Source organism: Radiomyces spectabilis (genome assembly GCF_025331425.1).
Source record: "Radiomyces spectabilis strain NRRL 2753 chromosome Unknown BYT42scaffold_16, whole genome shotgun sequence".
NCBI lineage: Eukaryota > Fungi > Mucoromycota > Mucoromycetes > Mucorales > Radiomycetaceae > Radiomyces > Radiomyces spectabilis.
This window is the reverse complement of record NW_026251941.1, coordinates 242,646-263,638: the sequence shown is the minus strand read 5'-3', so window position 1 is coordinate 263,638 and position 20,993 is coordinate 242,646. Positions and strand designations below refer to the sequence as shown.

The 20,993-nt window shown below is 45.2% G+C and overlaps 4 protein-coding genes and 1 non-coding gene across 5 annotated transcripts; 1 reads left to right on the top strand and 4 right to left on the bottom strand.

The window, feature by feature from the left end:
* Positions 1-374: 374 nt before the first annotated feature.
* On the bottom strand, positions 375-817 carry BYT42DRAFT_595827 (UcrQ family protein; the record flags this gene model as incomplete). Its single annotated transcript, XM_051570882.1, has 3 exons — positions 375-587; positions 696-726; positions 783-817. 3 exons carry the CDS (start codon positions 815-817, stop codon positions 375-377), a joined length of 279 nt encoding a protein of 92 aa, XP_051418824.1.
* Positions 818-3,393: 2,576 nt separating this feature from the next.
* On the top strand, positions 3,394-6,073 carry BYT42DRAFT_587583 (uncharacterized protein). Its single transcript, XM_051570181.1, has 4 exons — positions 3,394-3,876; positions 4,561-5,120; positions 5,202-5,395; positions 5,457-6,073. The coding sequence occupies exons 1-4, from the start codon at positions 3,574-3,576 to the stop codon at positions 5,798-5,800; spliced, it is 1,401 nt and encodes a 466-aa protein (XP_051418823.1). The 5' UTR covers positions 3,394-3,573; the 3' UTR covers positions 5,801-6,073.
* Positions 6,074-6,130: 57 nt separating this feature from the next.
* Positions 6,131-7,173, bottom strand: BYT42DRAFT_139965 (uncharacterized protein). Its single transcript, XM_051562236.1, has one exon. It carries the CDS (start codon positions 7,009-7,011, stop codon positions 6,409-6,411), a length of 603 nt encoding a protein of 200 aa, XP_051418822.1. The 5' UTR covers positions 7,012-7,173; the 3' UTR covers positions 6,131-6,408.
* A 1,062-nt stretch (positions 7,174-8,235) lies between these two features.
* On the bottom strand, positions 8,236-8,784 carry BYT42DRAFT_587575 (uncharacterized protein). Its single transcript, XM_051570180.1, has 3 exons — positions 8,612-8,784; positions 8,456-8,579; positions 8,236-8,380 (listed from the first exon to the last, which is right to left on the bottom strand). Exons 1-3 carry the CDS (start codon positions 8,701-8,703, stop codon positions 8,351-8,353), a joined length of 246 nt encoding a protein of 81 aa, XP_051418821.1. The 5' UTR covers positions 8,704-8,784; the 3' UTR covers positions 8,236-8,350.
* Positions 8,785-13,557: 4,773 nt separating this feature from the next.
* On the bottom strand, positions 13,558-13,629 carry BYT42DRAFT_t144. Its single transcript has one exon. It is a non-coding gene; the product is annotated as a tRNA-Gln (tRNA).
* Positions 13,630-20,993: the final 7,364 nt, after the last annotated feature.

The window sequence follows — 20,993 nt, the reverse complement described above, 5'->3', positions numbered from 1 at the left end:
TTTCTCGACCATCTAGATTTTCACTGTTGTCGACTTGCTCAGCTTACCACCATATGAGCGGCAAGCAAAACAATGCAATATGCAACTCTGACTGAACAAGTATTGTATGGCGGACGTGTCATCCATTGTGGTGTGCAAACAGATTAGGATCCACCGGCTACAAATTGCGAATAACATGGGCCACTTTATTAATTCACTACAGCAAACGACCCGCTGCCGATGATAAACAACCTCCGATCATTCATTGTTTGCACCACGTCATATGCTCGTGGACTGTGGAAGTTGTTGTGAGGATACCCAGCCCACATTGTCATGCTTTGCTTTTAAACTTTCGGTTTATTGTTATTACTGAATTCTAATGGTTGCTTTCATTCTTAGTGTTCGCCTTCGGCGGCATGGCCAGCCTTGGAGGTAAGGTAGGCATGCTTAGCGTTAGCCGAGCTGTAGATGTAGTAACCGAGAGCGAATGCAGTACCGACGTAAGGCACCTGAGATAAAGTGCGACGAGCAGTGTTGAAAACGGCGTTGTACATAACACCAGCAAAAGCTCTTTGTTCGAAGGGGGAAAGGATGTAAGTGACGACACCCTAAAAAAGAAAACTAGGTTAGAATGCGCGCTGTACACCACCATGTCGTATGTGTTTCATTCGAAATTCTCGCAATAGTATGGTGTTTTTTGAACGTCAAATACGTACTCTTTGAGTGGGACCACCCATGTTACCCCACCTATACAGCCATTAGTACAAAGGATCTGTAACGATAACAGCGAATAGAGAACTTACCAGCCCATGTAAGTTTTACCGCCAGCTCCGCCCATGTTGCTTTATTAGTTGCTAGAAACGTCACGTCAGCATACGACAGAAGAGTTTATCTAATGGGACGTTGTTAAGTACCTTGATAATGTAAAGAAGAGTGGGGAGATTTTTTTGAGAGTCAACAAAAAAACAAATTGTTTTGTCGGGGTGGGATTGAAGAAAGGGTCCCCAAGGTGACCGGGATTTTTCAAAATTTTGCGTCATCCTCAAATGCTTGTCCGACAGGTTTTGCCGGACTTTCTGCGTCGATTTCGAGAATAATGTTCATTCTTGCAAAATAGACACATATTCATTGATAAGACGGCGTTGTCTGCAGTTTATAGTCTGGGAAGTGTAGGCTGTAATTTTTTACAAAGTTAAACCGAAATTTATCGTATTTGCTGTTTTTAGGAGACAAACGCACATTCCAATAAATCCACCTGACAAACAGATCTTAACGGTTGTCATATTATCGCAACGATATACTCTAAGTGAACATTACAGCGATAATCATTCAACTCCTATATCGCATATTGTACACAAAAATTGAATTTATTTTTAATCCAGCTGCAAATGTGAAGTAACCGAAGTTACAGCAAAGTTTTCGGTTGACCCAGGAAGAATCGACGTAAGCCATGATGATTTCACACGTATTCCTTTTAAGTTGTGGAGATATGCGTATAGCGACTTGATGTATGTTAAGAAGGACTTGCCAGTTTCTCGAAGAAAGATATTTTAATAACGAGTCCTTGGTCCCTATGTATCACCCGGTCATGATTACTGTGTTTGCTTATGGTGGAGATCGCAGGGTAATACGGACACCAAGGCGAATTGGGAATAATGGCCGGCTTCAAATATGCTTCCATCGGCCGTTGCACCTTGTGGAGATCTTATACAGAACAGAATAATGCATTCTGCCGCTCGATCTGCTCATACATACGTACTGTAGATGATGCTTAGTATCGCCATCGCCATGCTGACATGCATGCTTAATTTCTTTCCAGTAAATATGTGGTTTTGTTTGTCTACAGTATATGGTAAACATGAGCTAAAGTGCTGATTTCTTTTACAGTTGAGACAAATGAGTAAACCAAGAAATGGAAATCGAAACCAATTCAATACCGTGAGAGTGTTGGAACGATATGATCGTCCTCCTATAAGATAGGAATTAGGATCAACCATAATGGCGAAGACGATCATTATACCCGTATCATGGCTGTGCTATTCCGCGTACTGTAATTGATCTGCCTGTCTGAGCCTCTCATAATGTACTGATATGCTGTAGTTTTTATTTTGAATACTACACTGATTTATGTGTGTTTGAGATGCATCGATTTACGTATAGGATTTACCATAAGCCTATGTCAGTAGTCTGATATAAAGAAGTCAGCAGACTGACCCTCATTTATCGAGGTGTCGTCTTACATCCAATTTGCGAGAGTGATACAGTGTGATAATAGATCAAAACAGATATCGCATAATAATTGAATTCTTTGTATGAGTATATCGTGTCGATCTTTGGCCGTTTCAGAAAACAACTCAATCAGATGGATAAATCCTGCTTAGAGACTAAGTAATAACCCTGAACCGTGTTGAAAATGACTCGTCATTAGCTTATACCATATTTATTCGATATTGTGTAGCAGGCGCTAACCGGTATCTTGTAAGATCTAATGCTTGTTCAGAAACGGCAATATGGTTGACCTCGTCACAGGCGCGTTTCTTCGCAGGAATAGCCGATGGAGCCGTTTGTATGTCATAACACCGATATTTGATGAAATCTAATGAGAGAAAAATCGGCATGAAAAATATTTATGATCCTTAAATGCTTATTCTGATAGAGAAAAGTTCTACCCTTCTTGTGTACACATGATCTGCATTTCATCCATGCGGAAAATGAATTTCCGGGTTAAAAAAAAAGTGTCAAGATTTTTGGGGGAAAATGGCCGGTGGCGACATCATCTTTCTCTGGAACTCTAGTCTAGCATATTGTTTAATGTTTGAAACCGTTTATTCCCAAAACACGTGGCATTGATTTCGTTGCAAACTGCCCTGAATTTTTATAGGCTTACCATTGCAGATAATGTTCCATATTGGTAATGATCGGCGGATGGTGTTACGACAGCTTGTTGACTCTTCATCTGCAAAACTAATTAACTATTTGTGTTGATGCATTTTGTTCTCAAAAAGGAGTCAATGCGTGCTTGTCTGTGACGTTGGTCGCTAATGCATTCATTTAGCTGATCCATGACTTCGGCGGTGAAATTACGTCGAACAAGTACACAAGGCGTCAGCCACTGCATCAGAGAAAATACGAAGGCAGGGTTTGATGCGTGTCACCCGAAGAAAACGCTTACCAGTCTCAAACGAAATCAGGATAATGCATAGAGATTACTTTCATCGAAACATGTACAGGAAAAAGACATGCCAAGAAATCATATGGCAAATTGATTGTTTAGTCAGACGCCTCATCGCCACTCACGCTCAATGTCCGCACGGCATCTGAAAAGGCAGGACAATTACCGAATTTGTAACACGATCTCGCGTATATCACCATGAAATGGATATGCACAAACTGGTATCCAGATTCCCCTCGTTTCTGACTCCCCGCGAAAACAAGTCGGAAAAAGCTGTATATTTTCGCTTTGACCTTCTCATAATATACCTTTTCTCTTCGCCACTCTGTTTGCTTTTATTTTCTTTTCTACCCCCTTCTACCTTTATATCTTTGCTACAGTGTTTTCGACATACCGTAAGCAGACTTCATGGCATTCCGATAATGCCACTTTTCTCCTTCGGAATCCGATCATCATCGTCATCGCAACGTACAAAGCCAGTTAAAAAACGATTTCAGCACAAGCTTACCGCAGTGTTTACTGAACGGTGGTGGCGTCCAAAATCTCGTGCGGCAAAGAACGATCGCGAAAATACTTCGAATACGCGCGATTGGCGATCGTTGTCTCCTGATCGTCCTCCATTGCCAATAATGCCAGCAGTGGCGGACAGGTTAGCAAGAACGACGCTTCCTCTGCCTAATGTTACGCACACCACGCCGCCGACGGAACAGATTCCGATATTCCAGGTTAGTCAAGAAATTTTTTTTTCATCCTCAGTTCCGCGCAAAAAGGACAAGAAAGAGAAAAAAAAGAACACGGAATTGCCGAGATTGGGCTGAGAATAACAATGACCGGATTGAGGATTGAAACATGGTACAAAGACACCTTTCAAGGGGTAAATGTTATCTTGTCATTTCCGGCTATGTGAACGTGGACAAGCAACGCCACATGCTTGTTTATGTTCTGTCAACGTGACTTTGACCCAACTATTCACGACAAGATAAAGAGAAAACAAGGAGGCGAGGGAAAGAAAGCATGCCTCATTTGGTAGAGTACGTGAGTACTATTCACGATTGGTGATACAGTGTCGTTTCACTAGTATATCATTTCCCCACCGACGCCATTCAATACCTTGTCGCTGCCAGGTTGCCGTCGATTTGCTACTCAGTGGCTAATGACAGAAAACTGCATATGATTAGAAGGGGTGAAATGGGAAAATGAGCCAAGCCAGTGATAGTTGAGCGAAAAGCTTGATCTGCAATGACGAGAGAGGGGGACTATGATTGGCGGAAACGGGAAAGTGGAAAATGATCAGCCGAGGAATGAGCCCTTTTTTTCGCTATCTATTTATGCGCGATGTATGCACTTCTTTTTATGTCGGATTTTCTCACTCATTGCCTTCTTTTCTCTCTTCTTTAATTTTTTTCTAGCATCCAGGCATTGCTTTTGCTTCCTCCGCATCTTATAAATATCCCGCTCATCTAATAGAAGATCGTACGATACGTCCACTATTCACCATTGTTGAAGAAAGTGATACCGTCATGTCAGAAGATTCAGTTCACTCCAGCCAACCATCGAACAAACCACGCCACCAATATGAACCAGCGCTTTCGGTTCATCTCGACAATATTCCCCTCGACTTGTTTCCTCCTTATAACAATCAAACGACGCCTATTGTATCACGCTCATCCTCCTCCTCCAGTAATTCATCGTCGTCCTCATCCTCTTCATCGTCCGTAGCTTCTTATCACGCCCCAGCCGCTTGGCCTGTCCACCCCAAGAACGATCATCCCCTTTATTCCGCTGTCATAGGCGATGAAATCAAGTGTAAGCGAAAGTTCGCGAAAATGATACGTGCCACCCATCGTTTCCAGCAAGATTCAAAGAAAATCGTGCCTGAAAGAATGGAATTACTATTTGATACGCATGACAACGTCCACATCATGCGAGTCACCGTAAATGGGAAAAGCGAGCAACATAAATTCTGCGGGTGAGTTCTTTTTTCTTTTTCCTTGTTATTTTTGACATCCGAAAGAGTATGGATTCAGAATTTAACTTATTCTATGCACAGAAATTCCCAATATATCCCTCCAGAGGTGTTGCTTCATAACACCTATAATAGTCCCATGGCTGATATATGGGTGCTTGGTATTTCCCTCTATCGCATGCTTGTCGGTAGATATCCTTTCCATGCATCGAATGATCGGTTATTGCTGAAAAAGATGATGCATGGTGACTTTAGTATCCCATCTCACTTGTCTGAAGGTACGTTGCCGCACATGAAACCGACGCAACCTTAAAATGATCCTGATGCCATTTTTAATAGATGCCAAAGATCTTTTACGACGCACGCTCGCACCTGAGGCCACGCGTGCTTCGCTTGATCTTGTCATGTTTCATCCGTGGTTAAAGCCATACCAGCTTGAAGCCATGGTCCCACCAGCCAATGACGAGAATAAAAAACCGATCGTGACCTTACCCGCTCGCGAAGTACAACCACCTGTTCCTAAGGAGCAAGCCCCCAAAGCGCCCGAGCGGAAAAAGAAAGATCGACGGCGTATGGGACGTGCATTGACGCAAGCATTTATCTTCCTGATCGAGGGACCGTATCCTCCGCCCAAGCAACCGTACCATGAGCTGGCTCATCTCGGAAAAGAACGAGCAAAATAATCTCATACTATCATCTTCTCTACTACTCCTATCGTGTAACCTATTATTTTTGGTCTGTTTTCTTCCCACATATTCTAGTTTTTTGTTATTTCATCATACTGTTTTTCCTACGAGTATATACCATTCATCTCTTTTCACTGTAATTGTTAAACAGATACTGCCACCCCTTGCATCCTTAGACAATTTATTTAAATAGATTAATTTTATTTTGTGCATACTAGATTTAAGAGTTTTGTTTACGCTGCTTTCGGTTATCCTTTTGCGTCAGTGACTACGATATATATTAGAACGAGGACCATTAAACCAATCTTAAATCAACTATACCTTCCATTGTTCGTCAATCCGAGCCAAGCGTACTTGTGACTGGTACTGACGGGTCTGCCACTTTTGATACTCTTCTTCGTCCCGGCAACGTGTCAAATGATTTTCACATTGATGGTAATATTTTTTTCAAAATAAAGAAGATTTCGTTGCACATTGCGATTGCTTCTTCCGCACGATCGGTTGGTTTTTTTTCTGACATTTTCTTGATCATGCTTTGATGGACAGCTTCTCTCGTCGGAGCACGGATCAAACGCAAGAGGATTCGTACGACATATTCAGCCGCTTTATTCACAATAGCTCCGCTCCATCTTCATGGTATTTCTTGTAAAGACCTGTACCGGGGAACCGGTCGTTTGGGATAGACCTCTAGGCATCTTGGGGGCGTCGCTGAAGCCATCTACATGCAGTTCCTTCCACACCGGATGCTTTTCTGCCGATGAGGTTTGAGAGCTTCCCAGGTACTGTTGATGGATATATTGAATGTGCTCTTGAGTAAAAATCTTTGTGTAATCTTCCTTGTCATCCTCAAATTCTTGTGGAGGATCGACTGGTAAGCAGTTTTCGTAGTTCAAAAATCTGCTGTTACAGATTGCTGCGGCTGGGATAAGTGATGCCAACGGATAACCTGTGGTGGTTGTCGATGAGACATAACGAAGCACTGCTCCTCTAACACTGGCACTGAGCTCGCCAATATCGTCGGTTAATAATATAGCAGTTTTATTGCGTTTCCATGAATGATCAACCATTTCGGTTGGAAGATCCGATCGAAAAAGCTTCTGCAATTTCAATGAGCAAGTGCGGAGTTGCAATTCGTTTTCTTTCTTGGCTTGCTGAAGCAATCTCAGGTCCGTTACGGCCACCGACCGAGTCAAAATGCTCAAGAGCATACGCTTTCTAACCGTCGCTCTAACAGAATTGCTTATTGTACCGTATTTGCGTACGCTTCAATTGTCAATGCCAACTTTATCCGCCAGTTGCCATACACCCCTTGGCACATGTTTTGCTTGGGCTATCTCTGCCTTCTTCTTTGCCAAGGACTTGTCTGCCTTTTCGGGTTTTTTCATATCGTTAGTGACCTTGGCCGCCCGTAAAATTGATTGCAACCTGAAATGGAAAGCTTTTGTAGATTTGCTATGGCAAGTGCTTCGTCGATCATGGGTTCGTGACGTCTGGTGACTGAGGTTACATCTTTTTTGAATTGCGGCAGCGGGATGTTGATGGCTGAGGTATCCCGCTGCTGCCTTCTGGCTCTTGAACGCCCTGACAATTACTTGTCTCTTTATGTATGGCTAAGCGTTTTCATAAAAAAAAAAAAAAAAGTAAAAGAAAAATAAAGGAAGCAAAAAAAAAAAAAAAAAAAAAAGTTTTTGCCTTACCTATTTTTATGGTCACTTCCATCTGTATTCTGCACCGTTGGTTTCTCACACAATGAATATATCAACACTCTGTACTATTGGCCTATGAAACAATCAATATCAGTTTATCCTTCGGAACTGGAACAGGGATGGATTTCGACACTTGAGAAGACCCCTTTTTTGAGATTTCGTCATCCGTGCATGCCCCATGACAGTCTTTCGCTTCATTTTGCACATCAGTCTTCTGATCAGACAGCTTCGACTGGCCAAATTCAGGTCCGACGAACGTAGGTATACCTGTGGAATTCTGGTGCCATATTTATGCTTGATCCCAATCAATGATATTTTTTTTTCCTGAGCCGCGTCTTTATTAAATTGATTAAATTCGAGGAAAAGCCTCATGATATACGATGTTTTTAGTGATTCGCAGCTCACCTTGTTTGTGTGCCAGTGTTACTTTTAAATTTTGCCCATCGGTTACCCGAGAAACGGCAACGTATAATTGACCATGGCTAAACACTGGAACCGGAAGGTAGAACCCCACTTTGCGCAATGATTGGCCCTGCGATTTGTTAATTGTTAGGGCAAAAGCCGGACGTAAAGGCAGTTGTCGACGTGAGAGCTTAAACGGAAGATCAGCTTTCTCATAGTAAAGCATGATGCGAGGTATGGTGACTTGCTGGCCCACATGGTTCCCAACAGTGATGGTGGCAGTGACAAAATGACCATGTAAAGAGTTGAGTATCATATGCGTACCGTTACAAAGTCCAGCTTTGGTATCCAGGTTGAGCATCAGCATGACAGGCATGTTCACTTCTAACGTCAGCTGTGTTCCGGCAGTTCTACGTTAAAGAGCAAATGAGACGGCTAATCAGTATGCATAGCGTGTGATATAGCATACCTGGGAAATAGAGCGGCCAAAAGCTCTGGGTTATTATGTTTCTTGGTTGAGAGCCACATCTGCGCTTAAATATACCTTCTCTTGTCCCGGGAAACGGTTGCTACAAATGCTGTTGATTGCATCGGTGTCTCTATTTGTTGGGGCCAAGAGGCAATGGTTGGAAAACCGTGTCATGTCATCCAATGTAGCGCTCTCCAAACTTGGGTATATAGCAGCAATGAGATGATGAACGTTCGTTGTAGGCATGTACCACTCCCTAGGAAGGCGAATATTCTCCCGTGAAGGTAGACGTTCTTGACCGGGAAGGGTATGTGTCGTTCCATCGCCTATAGCGAGACAAAATGAGGGAAATGAACGTTGCTGCATGGCGTTTATATCATTGCCTTGGTTATTCTGCAGTCGCATGTTGATAGCAAGGCGCAGGGTATGGATAAGTGGCCACAAAGAAGAGAAGGATATGGCAGCATCGACGGTGTCGGAACTTGTGCCTTTTCGGATTACGGGTAGGACTTGCCTAAAGTCGCCTCCAAAGACCACAACCTTCCTTCCGAATGGAATATATGCTGCGGAAGGGTCCGATACCCTCATAATATCACGTAGAGCGCAATCGACAGCCTCACTGCAGTAACGGTTCAACAGTGGCGCCTCGTCCCATACAGTTAATGCAGCATCGCGGACTTCACCGATCTGACGATCGTCATGCACATTTAAATTGCATGTAATGGTATCATCCACTACCTGAGTTACGGGTATTTTGAACCTAGAGTGGGCGGTCGTCCCTCCATTGAGCAATAAAGCCGCCATCGCAGTTGAATGGCCTTTTGACCGGAATAGCGAACATGTGCCCGAAGGGCATTGTACAAAAAGCCGGGACCATCAACAAAGTACAAACTTGGGAGAGCAGTAGACGGAATGGCATTAAGTGAAGCCATGAAGGCATCAAAAGCAGCTTTTTGATCGGGATTGAGACTTGCCACTGGGTATTGATGTCTTTGGTCGACCAAACGCGAGTCATCATCGTCCTGCTGGAAGTCGACACCCCCTGCATCCCGGAGAAACAATGCATAGTCCTTTTGCGTTCCAGGTATAAGCGAAGTAGACAGGAAATCGGCCAGCGATTTTCCGTGGCGTGCCAGGAGACGATGAATATGAAGCAAAGCCCGCGCTCTACATAATGGGATATCTGGCTTCTCTTCGCGGGATCGGTAACGATACTGATAATCGAGACAGAGCTGCTTAGCAAAAGAATCCCACAGAAGTCCAGGATTGTCGGAGTGTGCCCAAATCAAAAAGTTATGAACAGCACGAAGGCGTGATATGCTCGTAGTAACAGCCGTAGCTTCTACCAGGCACTGGAAGTGCTCTCGCCTGGAATTGATTAGTCCATGGGTACGTGCAGCCTCTTCAAATGAATGGATATAGTACACCGCCGTGTGTCCGCAGATATTCAAAGGATGTTGGTCCAGGCACATGGTGCAACAGCGAACGCAAAGCGAAGCGTTCCCTATCAATCGGAGGGGCAAAATAAACACGCCCAACTGCTGGCCGTCCGCGCTGGCGCCTGCGCCAGGGACCGCGGACATGCAGGGAACCCTTGACGAAAATATATTCTGATGGGAGCTGGTGACAGCAAAGATGTCTATCAGACTCGTGTTCCCGATTCAGGATAAAGTAGGCATTTAAAGTCGTCAAATCATTTTCCATGCGTAGGAGCACATTCTCCAAGGTATCATTCTCGTCAAAAATGACTGACTGGCGATCAGGCAAATGAAGAGCCAAATGATTAACCGCTGGTGATCGATGGTGTATGAGAAATAGTAGATCCGCCAGATTGCTTCAGGTGCAGAGATATATGGAGCATCCTGGTACAATTGGATTTCATCGATTGTTCGCTCATTCATTCCCGCATCCGCTTCTTGCTGTTGCTGCTGTCGCTCCTGTGGACGTAAAGCGACCATGGTGCGGTCGTGGCCTTTGTAGACGTATTTAAAGAGAGATATGATGGCACTGATTGAGGAACAAATCTCGACATTGATGTGAGCGTTGTATTAGGTGCAAAGGTATAAGTTGTAAGGAACAATGTTCCTGTTGTCGATCGGGATGTATCGTTGCACCAAAAACGATCGGCCATCGTTGGGACGTTTGTAGCGAGGGTATTAATCTTCGGCAATGACCGTTTCTTCGGCAAACTGCTTCGGGTATTTTTTTGCTGCAAGTGCCGTCGACCATACAGGGGGAATTAGGGTTAAGGTACCCACATGGTCCATGCACCATGTTTTTAGTCATTGTATTATAAGCAGCGGGGTGGCGTTGGGGGTCTGGTATTTGGGCACAGACAATCCGGTCGTAATCCTCTTGTGTTCGGGGTTTATCACGTTCATGAACAATTAAAAGGATACGTGAATGAGGGAGACTCCGCTTTTGCAACTCGACTACGTGAACGGACGCGGTGACTTTGCCCAAAATGTGTTTTTTCTTGAGGTCATCCATCAACGATTTCAGCTTCAGCTTGAATACGCGAGCACAGAGATCCGGACGATCGGCTGGCCGTTGTAAAGGCTTCAGCTCACGGGGGATCTCAGGCCACTTTGGGTTACACGTAAAGGTAACAAAAATCAGGCTTCCCGAAAGGCGCGGACAATGGCCATCGCGTCTTGGTATCGTTGCACCATATCCCGTGGGCTACCCGTGAAGAATGAAGGTAAAATGACCCGGCGACCCACATCGTCGGCCGAAATGGCTCGCCCATTGGATATATCCATCAGCCCGTCCAGCATGGCGGGACGGAGCTGTGGTTGCATTTTACTGCGGATATATTCCAGTCAAAGTTGTTCGACCTTCACCCACATGTTGACAATAAACTGTTGGAGGCGCCGGCCGTAAAAAATATATAACAGTCGTCCCCACGCTCTTGCAACATATGCGCGTAGTACAGGCACTGGCGCAGGTGGAGCGACATCCCAACGTCTGCTGTCATGTTTCTAGGATTATAGGGACAGAGCGAGCTTGCCACGCGTTTTGGTGGTCTGTACGGCCACATTGACCAAGTAGAACTATCGGGATCTCAGAAATTAGAAAATATCCAAGACAACTGTATACAACGCGGCATAATTTTGAATAAACTACTGCCAAGAGAATATGTAAAATACCTTGTTGGGTGACTTGAATAAACTCAGCAGTTGTATTCATGCGATTCAACGGACACCGTGAACTCGTCATTCTTTGATGATCCGAACGTCCACATTGGCAGCGTCTGATGGTTTATCAGGATTTCCAGAATTTCCTTAAAAATGCATTTTGAAATATTATCAAGAAAAAAGTGTATATACATTGTGGAGAGACATGAAAAAAAACTGCTGCGCTTGTGCTTCTTGAATAAACGGCTGCTCTTGAATAAACTGTCCAGCAGTTATATTCCTTTGCTCTTTTTGTGCATATAATTTTATCCATCAGTTGTCTATCCTTAACCATAATAGAGGGAACAAAAGGCTTTGCCACTGCCATTGTACGAGGGGGCGTTGTATTATCTAGTCACAAGAGAGATCACGGTAGATCCGAAAATTGCTCATATTCTGGGAAAAGGAGAAATCGAATCATTGTACAAAACGTTTCGGTATTTCTGGTAACATGCGATTCTCAATATTTCTAATTGACTCCATACCAGGAGTTCCAATAAGGATAGAAGCGATGAGCGTGAATATTCTAGCGATCCCGGGTGAATCTCTGATTTTTTCTCTGAAAGATTGCCTAACTACCGCCAATAAACTACCCAATCAGAACACCGGTATAGAAATCACGCTTATACATTGCTTGTTTACAGGTCGTCCCCTCATACAGTAGCATGTTCATTTGGTCATATCATATGAAATATTTCATCATCGAACTTTTGTGGCTTTACTCTGTTTTTTAGGGAAAGCAACGAAAACCTTCCTTCTTCAACTGGGAGCAAAAACATCTCTCTAGGATGATCCACCATATTGAAGAACTTCCTTCGAAACGCCAATATATTAAGCGCTACTTTTGAGCTTTTACTGTACTTTTTTCTCCTTCTCTTGTCCAATTTACTTATTTTAGGCTGTCGCAATTGCATAAAGCAAATCGGCGACGACAACATGTATGGTTAGAACCATATAGCAAAGTTAACCACAATGATTTAACACAAGTTCCTGTGCCTTACCGTCCATCTTCCATGTACAACCTCGCCACCTTTTTCTAAATTTACTGAAGCGAAAGAAAGAAGAGATAGATTAAGTGGATAATCATTTCACTTTGAAATTTTATCCAGAATACTACATTTGCCTCGAACCGCTTCAAACGGAGGTAATTCGCGTCGGCCTTGGATTCCTAGAATGCGGAAATGTTCATCCCAACCATGTCTGTATACAATGCGTGTAGCGTATATCGCTTCCCGTGAATCATGATATAACTGAGATCGTGAATAGTGGCGAAGGCTCGAGTTTCAACGAGTATCTACTTAAAACTTTCGTAAGCTGTCGTTCCATTCGACCTCCCGGTATCACAACTTACAAATACGATTTTGCAACGATCCATTTTCCGCAGTCAGTTACCCAAAAGTGTTTATACCTTGGTCCTGTAGATCCACTGAAAAAATTCCGACTTACAGAGTGATTGCATATCCTTGCTGGCTTTTAATATTTCGGAATCAATGAAAAAATTGCATGTTTGCTTCCAACTACGTTTGTATTGCTCCAAAAGAAAGCTATCCATAGGTACAGCAAACCTTTTTGTTGACCCAGGAGTGGCCAGCGAGCTGCTTTACCCTGCAGGCAAAAGAGTGGCTCATTAATCAAATGCCGAGAGTCCAAATTCCTTTGCCACAATCAAATCGAATAAAGATCATCAATTATCCATCTTCCAATTCTACTTTGTTTCTTTATCTACCTGCGCGCAATCTACCCTTGTTTTTCCCAAATGGGGGAGGGGTTTTACAGTAGTACTAGGTCCCATAGATCCCAGGGGGCGAGCAATAGTCCGCAACGGATGTGTGTTCACTCCCCTTTAAATAAAAAAAAACTTTTGCTTTATTTCTTTATATGTTGTCCGTGGAACCAGCATACGGAATAGATCTAGCGAATCTCGAAAACGATGCAAATACCAAAAAAAAAAGGATACGACAAAAGGCTGTAACAATGCACGTCCGGTAAACTTAGAAAAAAAGGTCGTGCCGAGGATCGAACTCGGATTAGTGGATTCAAAGTCCACTGTGATAACCATTACACTACACAACCGAGACATTGTCGAGGTCGCGCGCGTATCTTCTTTGTTCTTTTATAGTTTTTTCTTTCGCCGAAAACAGCAATTTTTACTAGTAACATTCCGCCAAGAATACCTCAAAACAGTCACCCAACCTTCCCCGAAAATACCTCTTTTTGTCCCGAGTCAAAACACCGAGTCAAACTGACAAAAAACGCAAAAAACAAAAAGCCTATCGATCCCGAACTTATCGATATCCCGCCCAAAGTTCTCGGCAAACGCCAGATTTCCGCAATTTCCGAAATTTCCAACCGCCCAGCAAATTCGAAATTTTCATTCACCGACGTTCCCTCGATCACGAAACGACGTACCCCCAACATGTCAGAAAATAATTCTGTCGCCAACACCAACACCACTGCCACGCCCAACCCTTTTGATTTCGGACCTACTGGTCTACCAGTTGATCCCAATCAATTGCCACCTGCCTTGAATACATTTCTTGAAATGTTCAACTCCCGCTTTGCGTCCCTGGAAAAATTGTTCCAGGAGGAACGTGCTCGTGCCGCCCGCCTTGAGCAAGCAAACGCTGAGCTACTGCAACAAAATGCTGCTCTGCTTCAACAATTGCTCAGCTTAAAAACAGCGCCAAATCCACCAAAGCCCGCTCCCAAGCCCAAGCAGTCCACACAGACAGCTACTCCCCCGATCCCAACGCATCTTACAACCGCCGCTTCTAAGCATGCGCCTAAACCCTCCAATGAGGCGAAAAAACCCACCTGGGCTGATAAAGCCAAAATCCACCGCCCTGCTACCAAGCCCAAAAACAATAAGGCTAAGCGTCCCATCACCTCTGCAACGATGCAACGGTTGTTTTCCGCCCCCACGGGCGCATCACAGTATACTTTCGTATACTTGAATTGTAAACACCGTCTCACCCACAGTGAAGTGCGTAAAAACCTTGCTACGGCCAAAGTTCAGCAATCCCGAATTTTGGATGTCCAATTCCCCGCTCGTAACATCATCGCCCTGCTTGTGAACCAGGAATATAAATCGGATCTCATCACGTTACTCAACAAACAAGGCATCCAAATAAATCCGGACTTCAATATCCTTGACCCCAAGGTGATTGCCGATCCTATCCATGCCACCAAGACCAACGCTGAAAAATGCGACCTTGCCCAAGCACTTGTTGCCGATCGTCTGTTGCGGCTGGGTTCCCGGCTCCCTTACCACTTAATGCTCAGCATTCTCCGATCATTTACTCAGCCTGACTCCGCTGTGCAACTCTCTGAGACCGTCATCCAACGTTACCTTGATTCCCGAAAACCAGCCCTAGACAGAGAACCCGTACAAAACAGTGCTGCCACCCAAAGCGACAACACCGACAACAATGACACTGCCGCCCATATCACCACTAACACCCAGTCTTCGTCAAATGATGGTCCTGAAATGGACGAATCTCAATGAGTGCTGAGCGCCTAAAAATCGCTACTTTCAATGCCGCTGGTCTTAGGACCAAACATTACGAATTATTCCAAGAATGCACCACCTCACAGATCGATATAATTTTAGTTACCGAAACTTTCCTGTCAAAAGGAAATATCCATACCAAATGGAAACAATTCCACAACTATGGCCAGGTATCGGCTCATCGACCATTCGATGGGCTGTCCCTCTTTATCCGTCCCGATTTTCCACACCATGTTCACCATCTGCCAATCACTGATCCTTATGTTATTTCGTGTAGGATTGGTCCCTATACCCTGCATGGCCTGTACCTCCCTCCTCGACTTTCTCTTGCAGAGGCCGAGAAAAGGTGGCGTTCCTTGGAGATTGACGATCACACTATTGTGTTTGGAGATCTGAACGTACGTCTGGGCAGTGATACTGGAGATCACCGTGCCAACGACAGAGCCCCTGCGCTACGCAACTGGATCAGTACATTGGGTTTAACCTTGTGGAACTCAGAATTGGCGTATGGCATACCCACTTTTGAAGGTCACCAAGGAACAAGCATCATTGATTTTTTTATCTCGATGCACACAAACATTCTAGACGTGCAAATGCAAATAAGGAGTGACTTGTCACTTAGTTCCGACCACCACTTGTGTGAGCTATCCTTTGTACCTGTGCCCATACCACAGCTTCCCAGAGCAAATGCTGCCCGACGCCACTGGAAACTTCAGCGATTCCAAGATCCTGAGGTATTAGCCAGGTACGCTGACAGGCTAAAAGATCTTACGGGTGATCTTTTAGAAGGGATCTCAGTTGCGCTTTCCGAAATTGAAAACAACCATGCGTCGCGCGCTTGTAAACTGGAGGGCTTTGTGAATAAACTCATTGAGTCTATTTACGCCGCCTTGGATCACAGCGTTGGACCATCCGATTCCCGTAATAAAACCTGGAAATGGTTTTGGAACGCCAATTTACAAGCTCTAGCCAACCGCCGTCAAGCCCTCTATCAAAGGTGGAGACGGTCTGGCCATGACTTTGAACGCCTTACAATTCGTCGCCGGTATGAGGCGGCTTGTGCCGAACTGACACAAGCGATACGAATTGCGCGACGCATCACCTGGCGACAATTTTGTCAAAAGATGGACCAAGACCCTGTGAACATGAGTAGTGCGATCAAACGGATGAGGCTTCGGCAACGTTCAAATGTGACCCTCTCATCACCAGAAGGACCACTCCATGATGCTAACCGTATGGTGACCCATCTGGAAAGTGTGTACGGCGGCTCTGTCGACCTACGTTCGGAACCCTCACCAGAAATGGATGATTTCCAGGACAGTACACGAATCCCATGGACTCAGGCCACTGTTTATCAAGCGATCCGGAACTTGCCGTCCCGGAAAGCACCAGGTATTGACCACATACGAGCAGAAATGCTCAAACCTGTGGCTGATCACATGAGCGTCATTCTCCATAAGCTTTTTCACTTATGTTGGAGGTGGTCGTGGACCCCAAGGCAGTGGCGAACTGCACAGGTAGTCCCGATCTACAAGAATAAAGGTTCACCATCGGACCCATCCAGTTATAGGCCCATCAGTCTTACCTCGGTTTTCCGAAAGCTGTTGGAGCGTTGCCTGGTACCTGAGCTTCTCTCAACGATGCCTCAGTTAGACATTGCGCAAGGTGGTTTTCGTGCCTCTCGGGGTACTCTCGACCAAGCACTTTGTCTCGATGAACTCATGCGGCTTTATACTCGTGTCCAAGGGCAAGAGCAGTTGCCTACTCCCCCGGTGGTTGTTTTCCTCGATATTAAAGCTGCATATGACAGTGTCAATCGCTTGATCATATGGGAACTTTTGGGACATTATGTATCCCAACGACTGCTTCGCTTACTGCGTAATCTCTTTGATGACATTGTCGTCCAAGTCATATTACAAAACGTAGCGTCCCGGGAAATTTCGCCAAAGCAAGGTGTTCTTCAGGGCAGTATTCTTTCTCCTTTTCTTTATTCTATCTTTATTGATACGTTACCCCGCTTATTGCGGTCCGTATCTTCTTTTCCACAACTTATTCGCATACCTAAGCCAGCCACTGGGCGTTCGCTCAACCTGTGCTCAAGGATGCCTTTTTCTTATTCTTCCACTCATGCGAACCCGCGTTCTCTTATTGATGAGCTGCGGTCTAACCATGATCCTTATTCTGCTCCCCATGATCCTCGCCGATCTTGGGCCCCCATTAATAGTTTGCTGTATGCGGATGACGTGGCAATTATTGGTTATCCAGTAGATGTCCATCGGATGCTTGCAGTAGCTGAAATTCATTCTTATCTGTTTGGATACCGTTGGAGTCCCACCAAGTGTGAAGTCCTCAACGCTCCGGCTGATTCTTCTTTTTTTCTTTACAACAACGAACTCCCTGCTTGTACTTCTTTTAAATATCTGGGGATTCCTTTTTCTCAGTGGGGTATAGATCGTAAGGCCTTACTCGCGCACTCTAATCGCAAGACAATCGCAGCAATGCGGGCGTTGAGTGAGTCAGGTGTGCACATGTACGGCTTTGGTCTCACTGCCTCACTTCGGGCTTACAAGATTTTTGCGAGACCTATTCTCGAATATGGTTTAGCGATCTGTATCCTTTTCCGAGCTGACTTGAAGGAACTCGAGGACACCCAACGGTGTTGCCTACGGATGTGTCTCAGGCGCCCTGCTTTTTGCAAGGCAATAGGGACCGCCACTGTGGCCTCACTCGCTGCTCTCCCTTCTATGTCTTCTCGTTTTCTTATTCTACAGGCCAAATTTGTTGGTCGTGCTCATACACTCCCTGCTGATACACTCTTGCGCTGTATTATCCCGCAGCTTCAGACTCGCCGAGGGAACGCGACATGGAACAGGCTACGTCGCAACACCCTCTGGAAAGAAGTCAAGACGATCCAAGCTGAACAAGCACGTTCGTCTTCTCGGAACCAGCCATTGGATCCATTTAAAGTAGCCATCCGAAACCATCTTCAAGGGGAAATAGACAAACGTCTTGCTAGTCGCCACCCACCAGTGACGATTTCACGTGGACTTTGTCGTCCTGTATGGGACCCAATCCTGTTATTGCCGGCCACCAGCAAAGAAAGACATCGTCTTATCCGTTGGCGTATGGCCTGGCTCCCACCCACTCCTTCTGTTGCCTGCCGATGTGGTGACCCCAAAGCCCATCGTGCTCATTTTCTGGTTTGTCCGCGCACGGATTTCTTTATCCAAAGGATCCTGCAAATACTGCCATCGTCACCGCCCGACCAAGTCCATCCCATCGATTTTGCCCTTAATCAGCTCCCCCGCCGACCAAAGGTTAATCTTCGTTACTGGCAACAGCTCTGGCCGATCCTCTTGGAACTCCTCCGGGAGATCGATATTGCAACATCTGACACCGACTTTGAATCAGAACCTCCACCTGGTGAACTACTCCTTAATGCATGTGTGGCACGTCAACAGCCCACATTGCCTCATTCCAATCATTAACGTACCTCTCATCCTTTTTCCTCGTCATTATCCTCCGCCCTGGCCATTAATTTGTGCGACTTCGCTCCTTACTTTTTTTTACCATTTTGGATTTTTTTTCCTTTTTTCCTTCGTCGATCCTTTCCTTTTTTAGATTTTTTGCTATTTTTGCTATTTTTTTATTTTCTTTTTTTCCCCTTTTGGGGTTTAGCGACTATATCTTCCCAAAAACCCTTAAAAACACCGAGGCGGCCGAATCAGCCCTTGTGCGACTGGCCATTGCCCTCTGAATAAAACGTTTGAACTACACTACACAACCGAGACATTGTCGAGGTCGCGCGCGTATCTTCTTTGTTCTTTTATAGTTTTTTCTTTCGCCGAAAACAGCAATTTTTACTAGTAACATTCCGCCAAAATACCTCAAAACAGTCACCCAACCTTCCCCGAAAATACCTCTTTTTGTCCCGAGTCAAAACACCGAGTCAAACTGACAAAAAACGCAAAAAACAAAAAGCCTATCGATCCCGAACTTATCGATATCCCGCCCAAAGTTCTCGGCAAACGCCAGATTTCCGCAATTTCCGAAATTTCCGACCGCCCAGCAATTCGAATTTTCATTCACCGACGTTCCCTCGATCACGAAACGACGTACCCCAACATGTCAGAAATAATCTGTCACAACACCACTGCCACGCCCAACCCTTTTGATTTCGGACCTACTGGTCTACCAGTTGATCCCAATCATTTGCCACCTGCCCTGAATACATTTCTTGAAATGTTCAACTCCCGCTTTGCTTCCCTGGAAAAACTTTTTCAGGAGGAACGTGCTCGTGCCACCCGTCTTGAGCAAGCCAACGCTGAGTTACTGCAGCAAAATGCTGCTCTGCTTCAACAATGCTCAGCTTGAAAACAACACCAGCCCAACCAAAGCCCGCTCCCAAGCCAAGCAGTCTACACAGACAGCTACTTCCCCGATCCCAGCGCATCTAACAACCGCCGCTTCTAAGCATGCGCCTAAACCCACTACTGAGGCAAAAAAACCCACCTGGGCTGATAAAGCCAAAATCCACCGCCCTGCTACCAAGCCCAAAAACAATAAGGCTAGCGTCCATCACCTCTGCAACGATGCAACGGTTGTTTTCCGCCCCCACGGGCGCATCACAGTATACTTTCGTATACTTGAATTGTAAACACCGTCTCACCCACAGTGAAGTGCGAAAAAATCTGGCTACGGCCAAAGTTCAGCAATCCCGAATTTTGGATGTCCAATTCCCCGCTCGTAACATCATCGCTCTACTTGTGAACCAGGAATATAAATCGGATCTCATCACGCTACTCAACAAACAAGGATCCAAATAATCCGACTTCAATATCCTCGACCCCAAGGTGATTGCCGATCCTATCCATGCCACCAAAACCAACGCCGAAAAAAGCGACCTTGCCCAATCACTTGTTGCCGATCGTCTGTTGCGGCTGGGTTCCCGGCTCCCTTACCACTTAATGCTCAGCATTCTCCGATCATTTACTCAGCCTGACTCCACTGTGCAACTCTCTGAGACCATCATCCAACGTTACCTTGATTCCCGCAAACCAGCCATAGACAGGAACCGTACAAACCAGTGCTGCCACCAAAGCGACAACACCGACAACAATGACACTGCCGCCCATATCACCACTAACACCCAGTCTTCGTCAAATGATGGTCCTGAAATGGACGAATCTCAATGAGTGCTGAGCGCCTAAAAATCGCTACTTTTCAATGCCGCTGGTCTTCGGACCAAACATTACGAATTATTCCAAGAATGCACCACCTCACAGATCGATATAATTTAGTTACCGAAACTTCCTGTCAAAAGGAAATATCCATACCAAATGGAAACAATTCCACAACTATGGCCAGGTATCGGCTCATCGACCATTCGATGGGCTGTCCCTCTTTATCCGTCCCGATTTCCACACCATGTTCACCTTCTGCCCATCACTGATCCTTATGTTATTTCGTGTAGGATTGGTCCCTATACCCTGCATGGCCTGTACCTCCCTCCTCGACTTTCTCTTGCAGAGGCCGAGAAAAGGTGGCGTTCCTTGGAGATTGACGATCACACTATTGTGTTTGGAGATCTGAACGTACGTCTGGGCAGTGATACTGGAGATCACCGTGCCAACGACAGAGCCCCTGCGCTACGCAACTGGATCAGTACATTGGGTTTAACCTTGTGGAACTCAGAATTGGCGTATGGCATACCCACTTTTGAAGGTCACCAAGGACAAGCATCATTGATTTTTTTATCTCGATGCACACAAACATTCTGGACGTGCAATTGCAAATAAGGAGTGACTTGTCACTTAGTTCCGACCACCACTTGTGTGAGCTATCCTTTGTACCTGTGCCCATACCACAGCTTCCCAGAGCAAATGCTGCCCGACGCCACTGGAAACTTCAGCGATTCCAAGATCCTGAG

Excerpts from the sequence above, each read along its gene's own strand:
- BYT42DRAFT_587583 (XM_051570181.1), top strand. The coding sequence starts at position 3,574 with ATGCCACTTTTCTCCTTCGGAATCCGATCATCATCGTCATCGCAACGT. Across the intron at positions 3,877-4,560 it reads AACAGATTCCGATATTCCAG|CATCCAGGCATTGCTTTTGC; the intron begins GTTAGTCAAGAA and ends ATTTTTTTCTAG. Across the intron at positions 5,396-5,456 it reads CCCATCTCACTTGTCTGAAG|ATGCCAAAGATCTTTTACGA; the intron begins GTACGTTGCCGC and ends CATTTTTAATAG.
- BYT42DRAFT_139965 (XM_051562236.1), bottom strand. The coding sequence starts at position 7,011 with ATGCTCTTGAGCATTTTGACTCGGTCGGTGGCCGTAACGGACCTGAGA.
- BYT42DRAFT_587575 (XM_051570180.1), bottom strand. The coding sequence starts at position 8,703 with ATGGAACGACACATACCCTTCCCGGTCAAGAACGTCTACCTTCACGGG. Across the intron at positions 8,580-8,611 it reads GGTACATGCCTACAACGAAC|TTTGGAGAGCGCTACATTGG; the intron begins GTTCATCATCTC and ends TATATACCCAAG. Across the intron at positions 8,381-8,455 it reads GTTTCCCGGGACAAGAGAAG|GTATGCTATATCACACGCTA; the intron begins GTATATTTAAGC and ends TCTATTTCCCAG.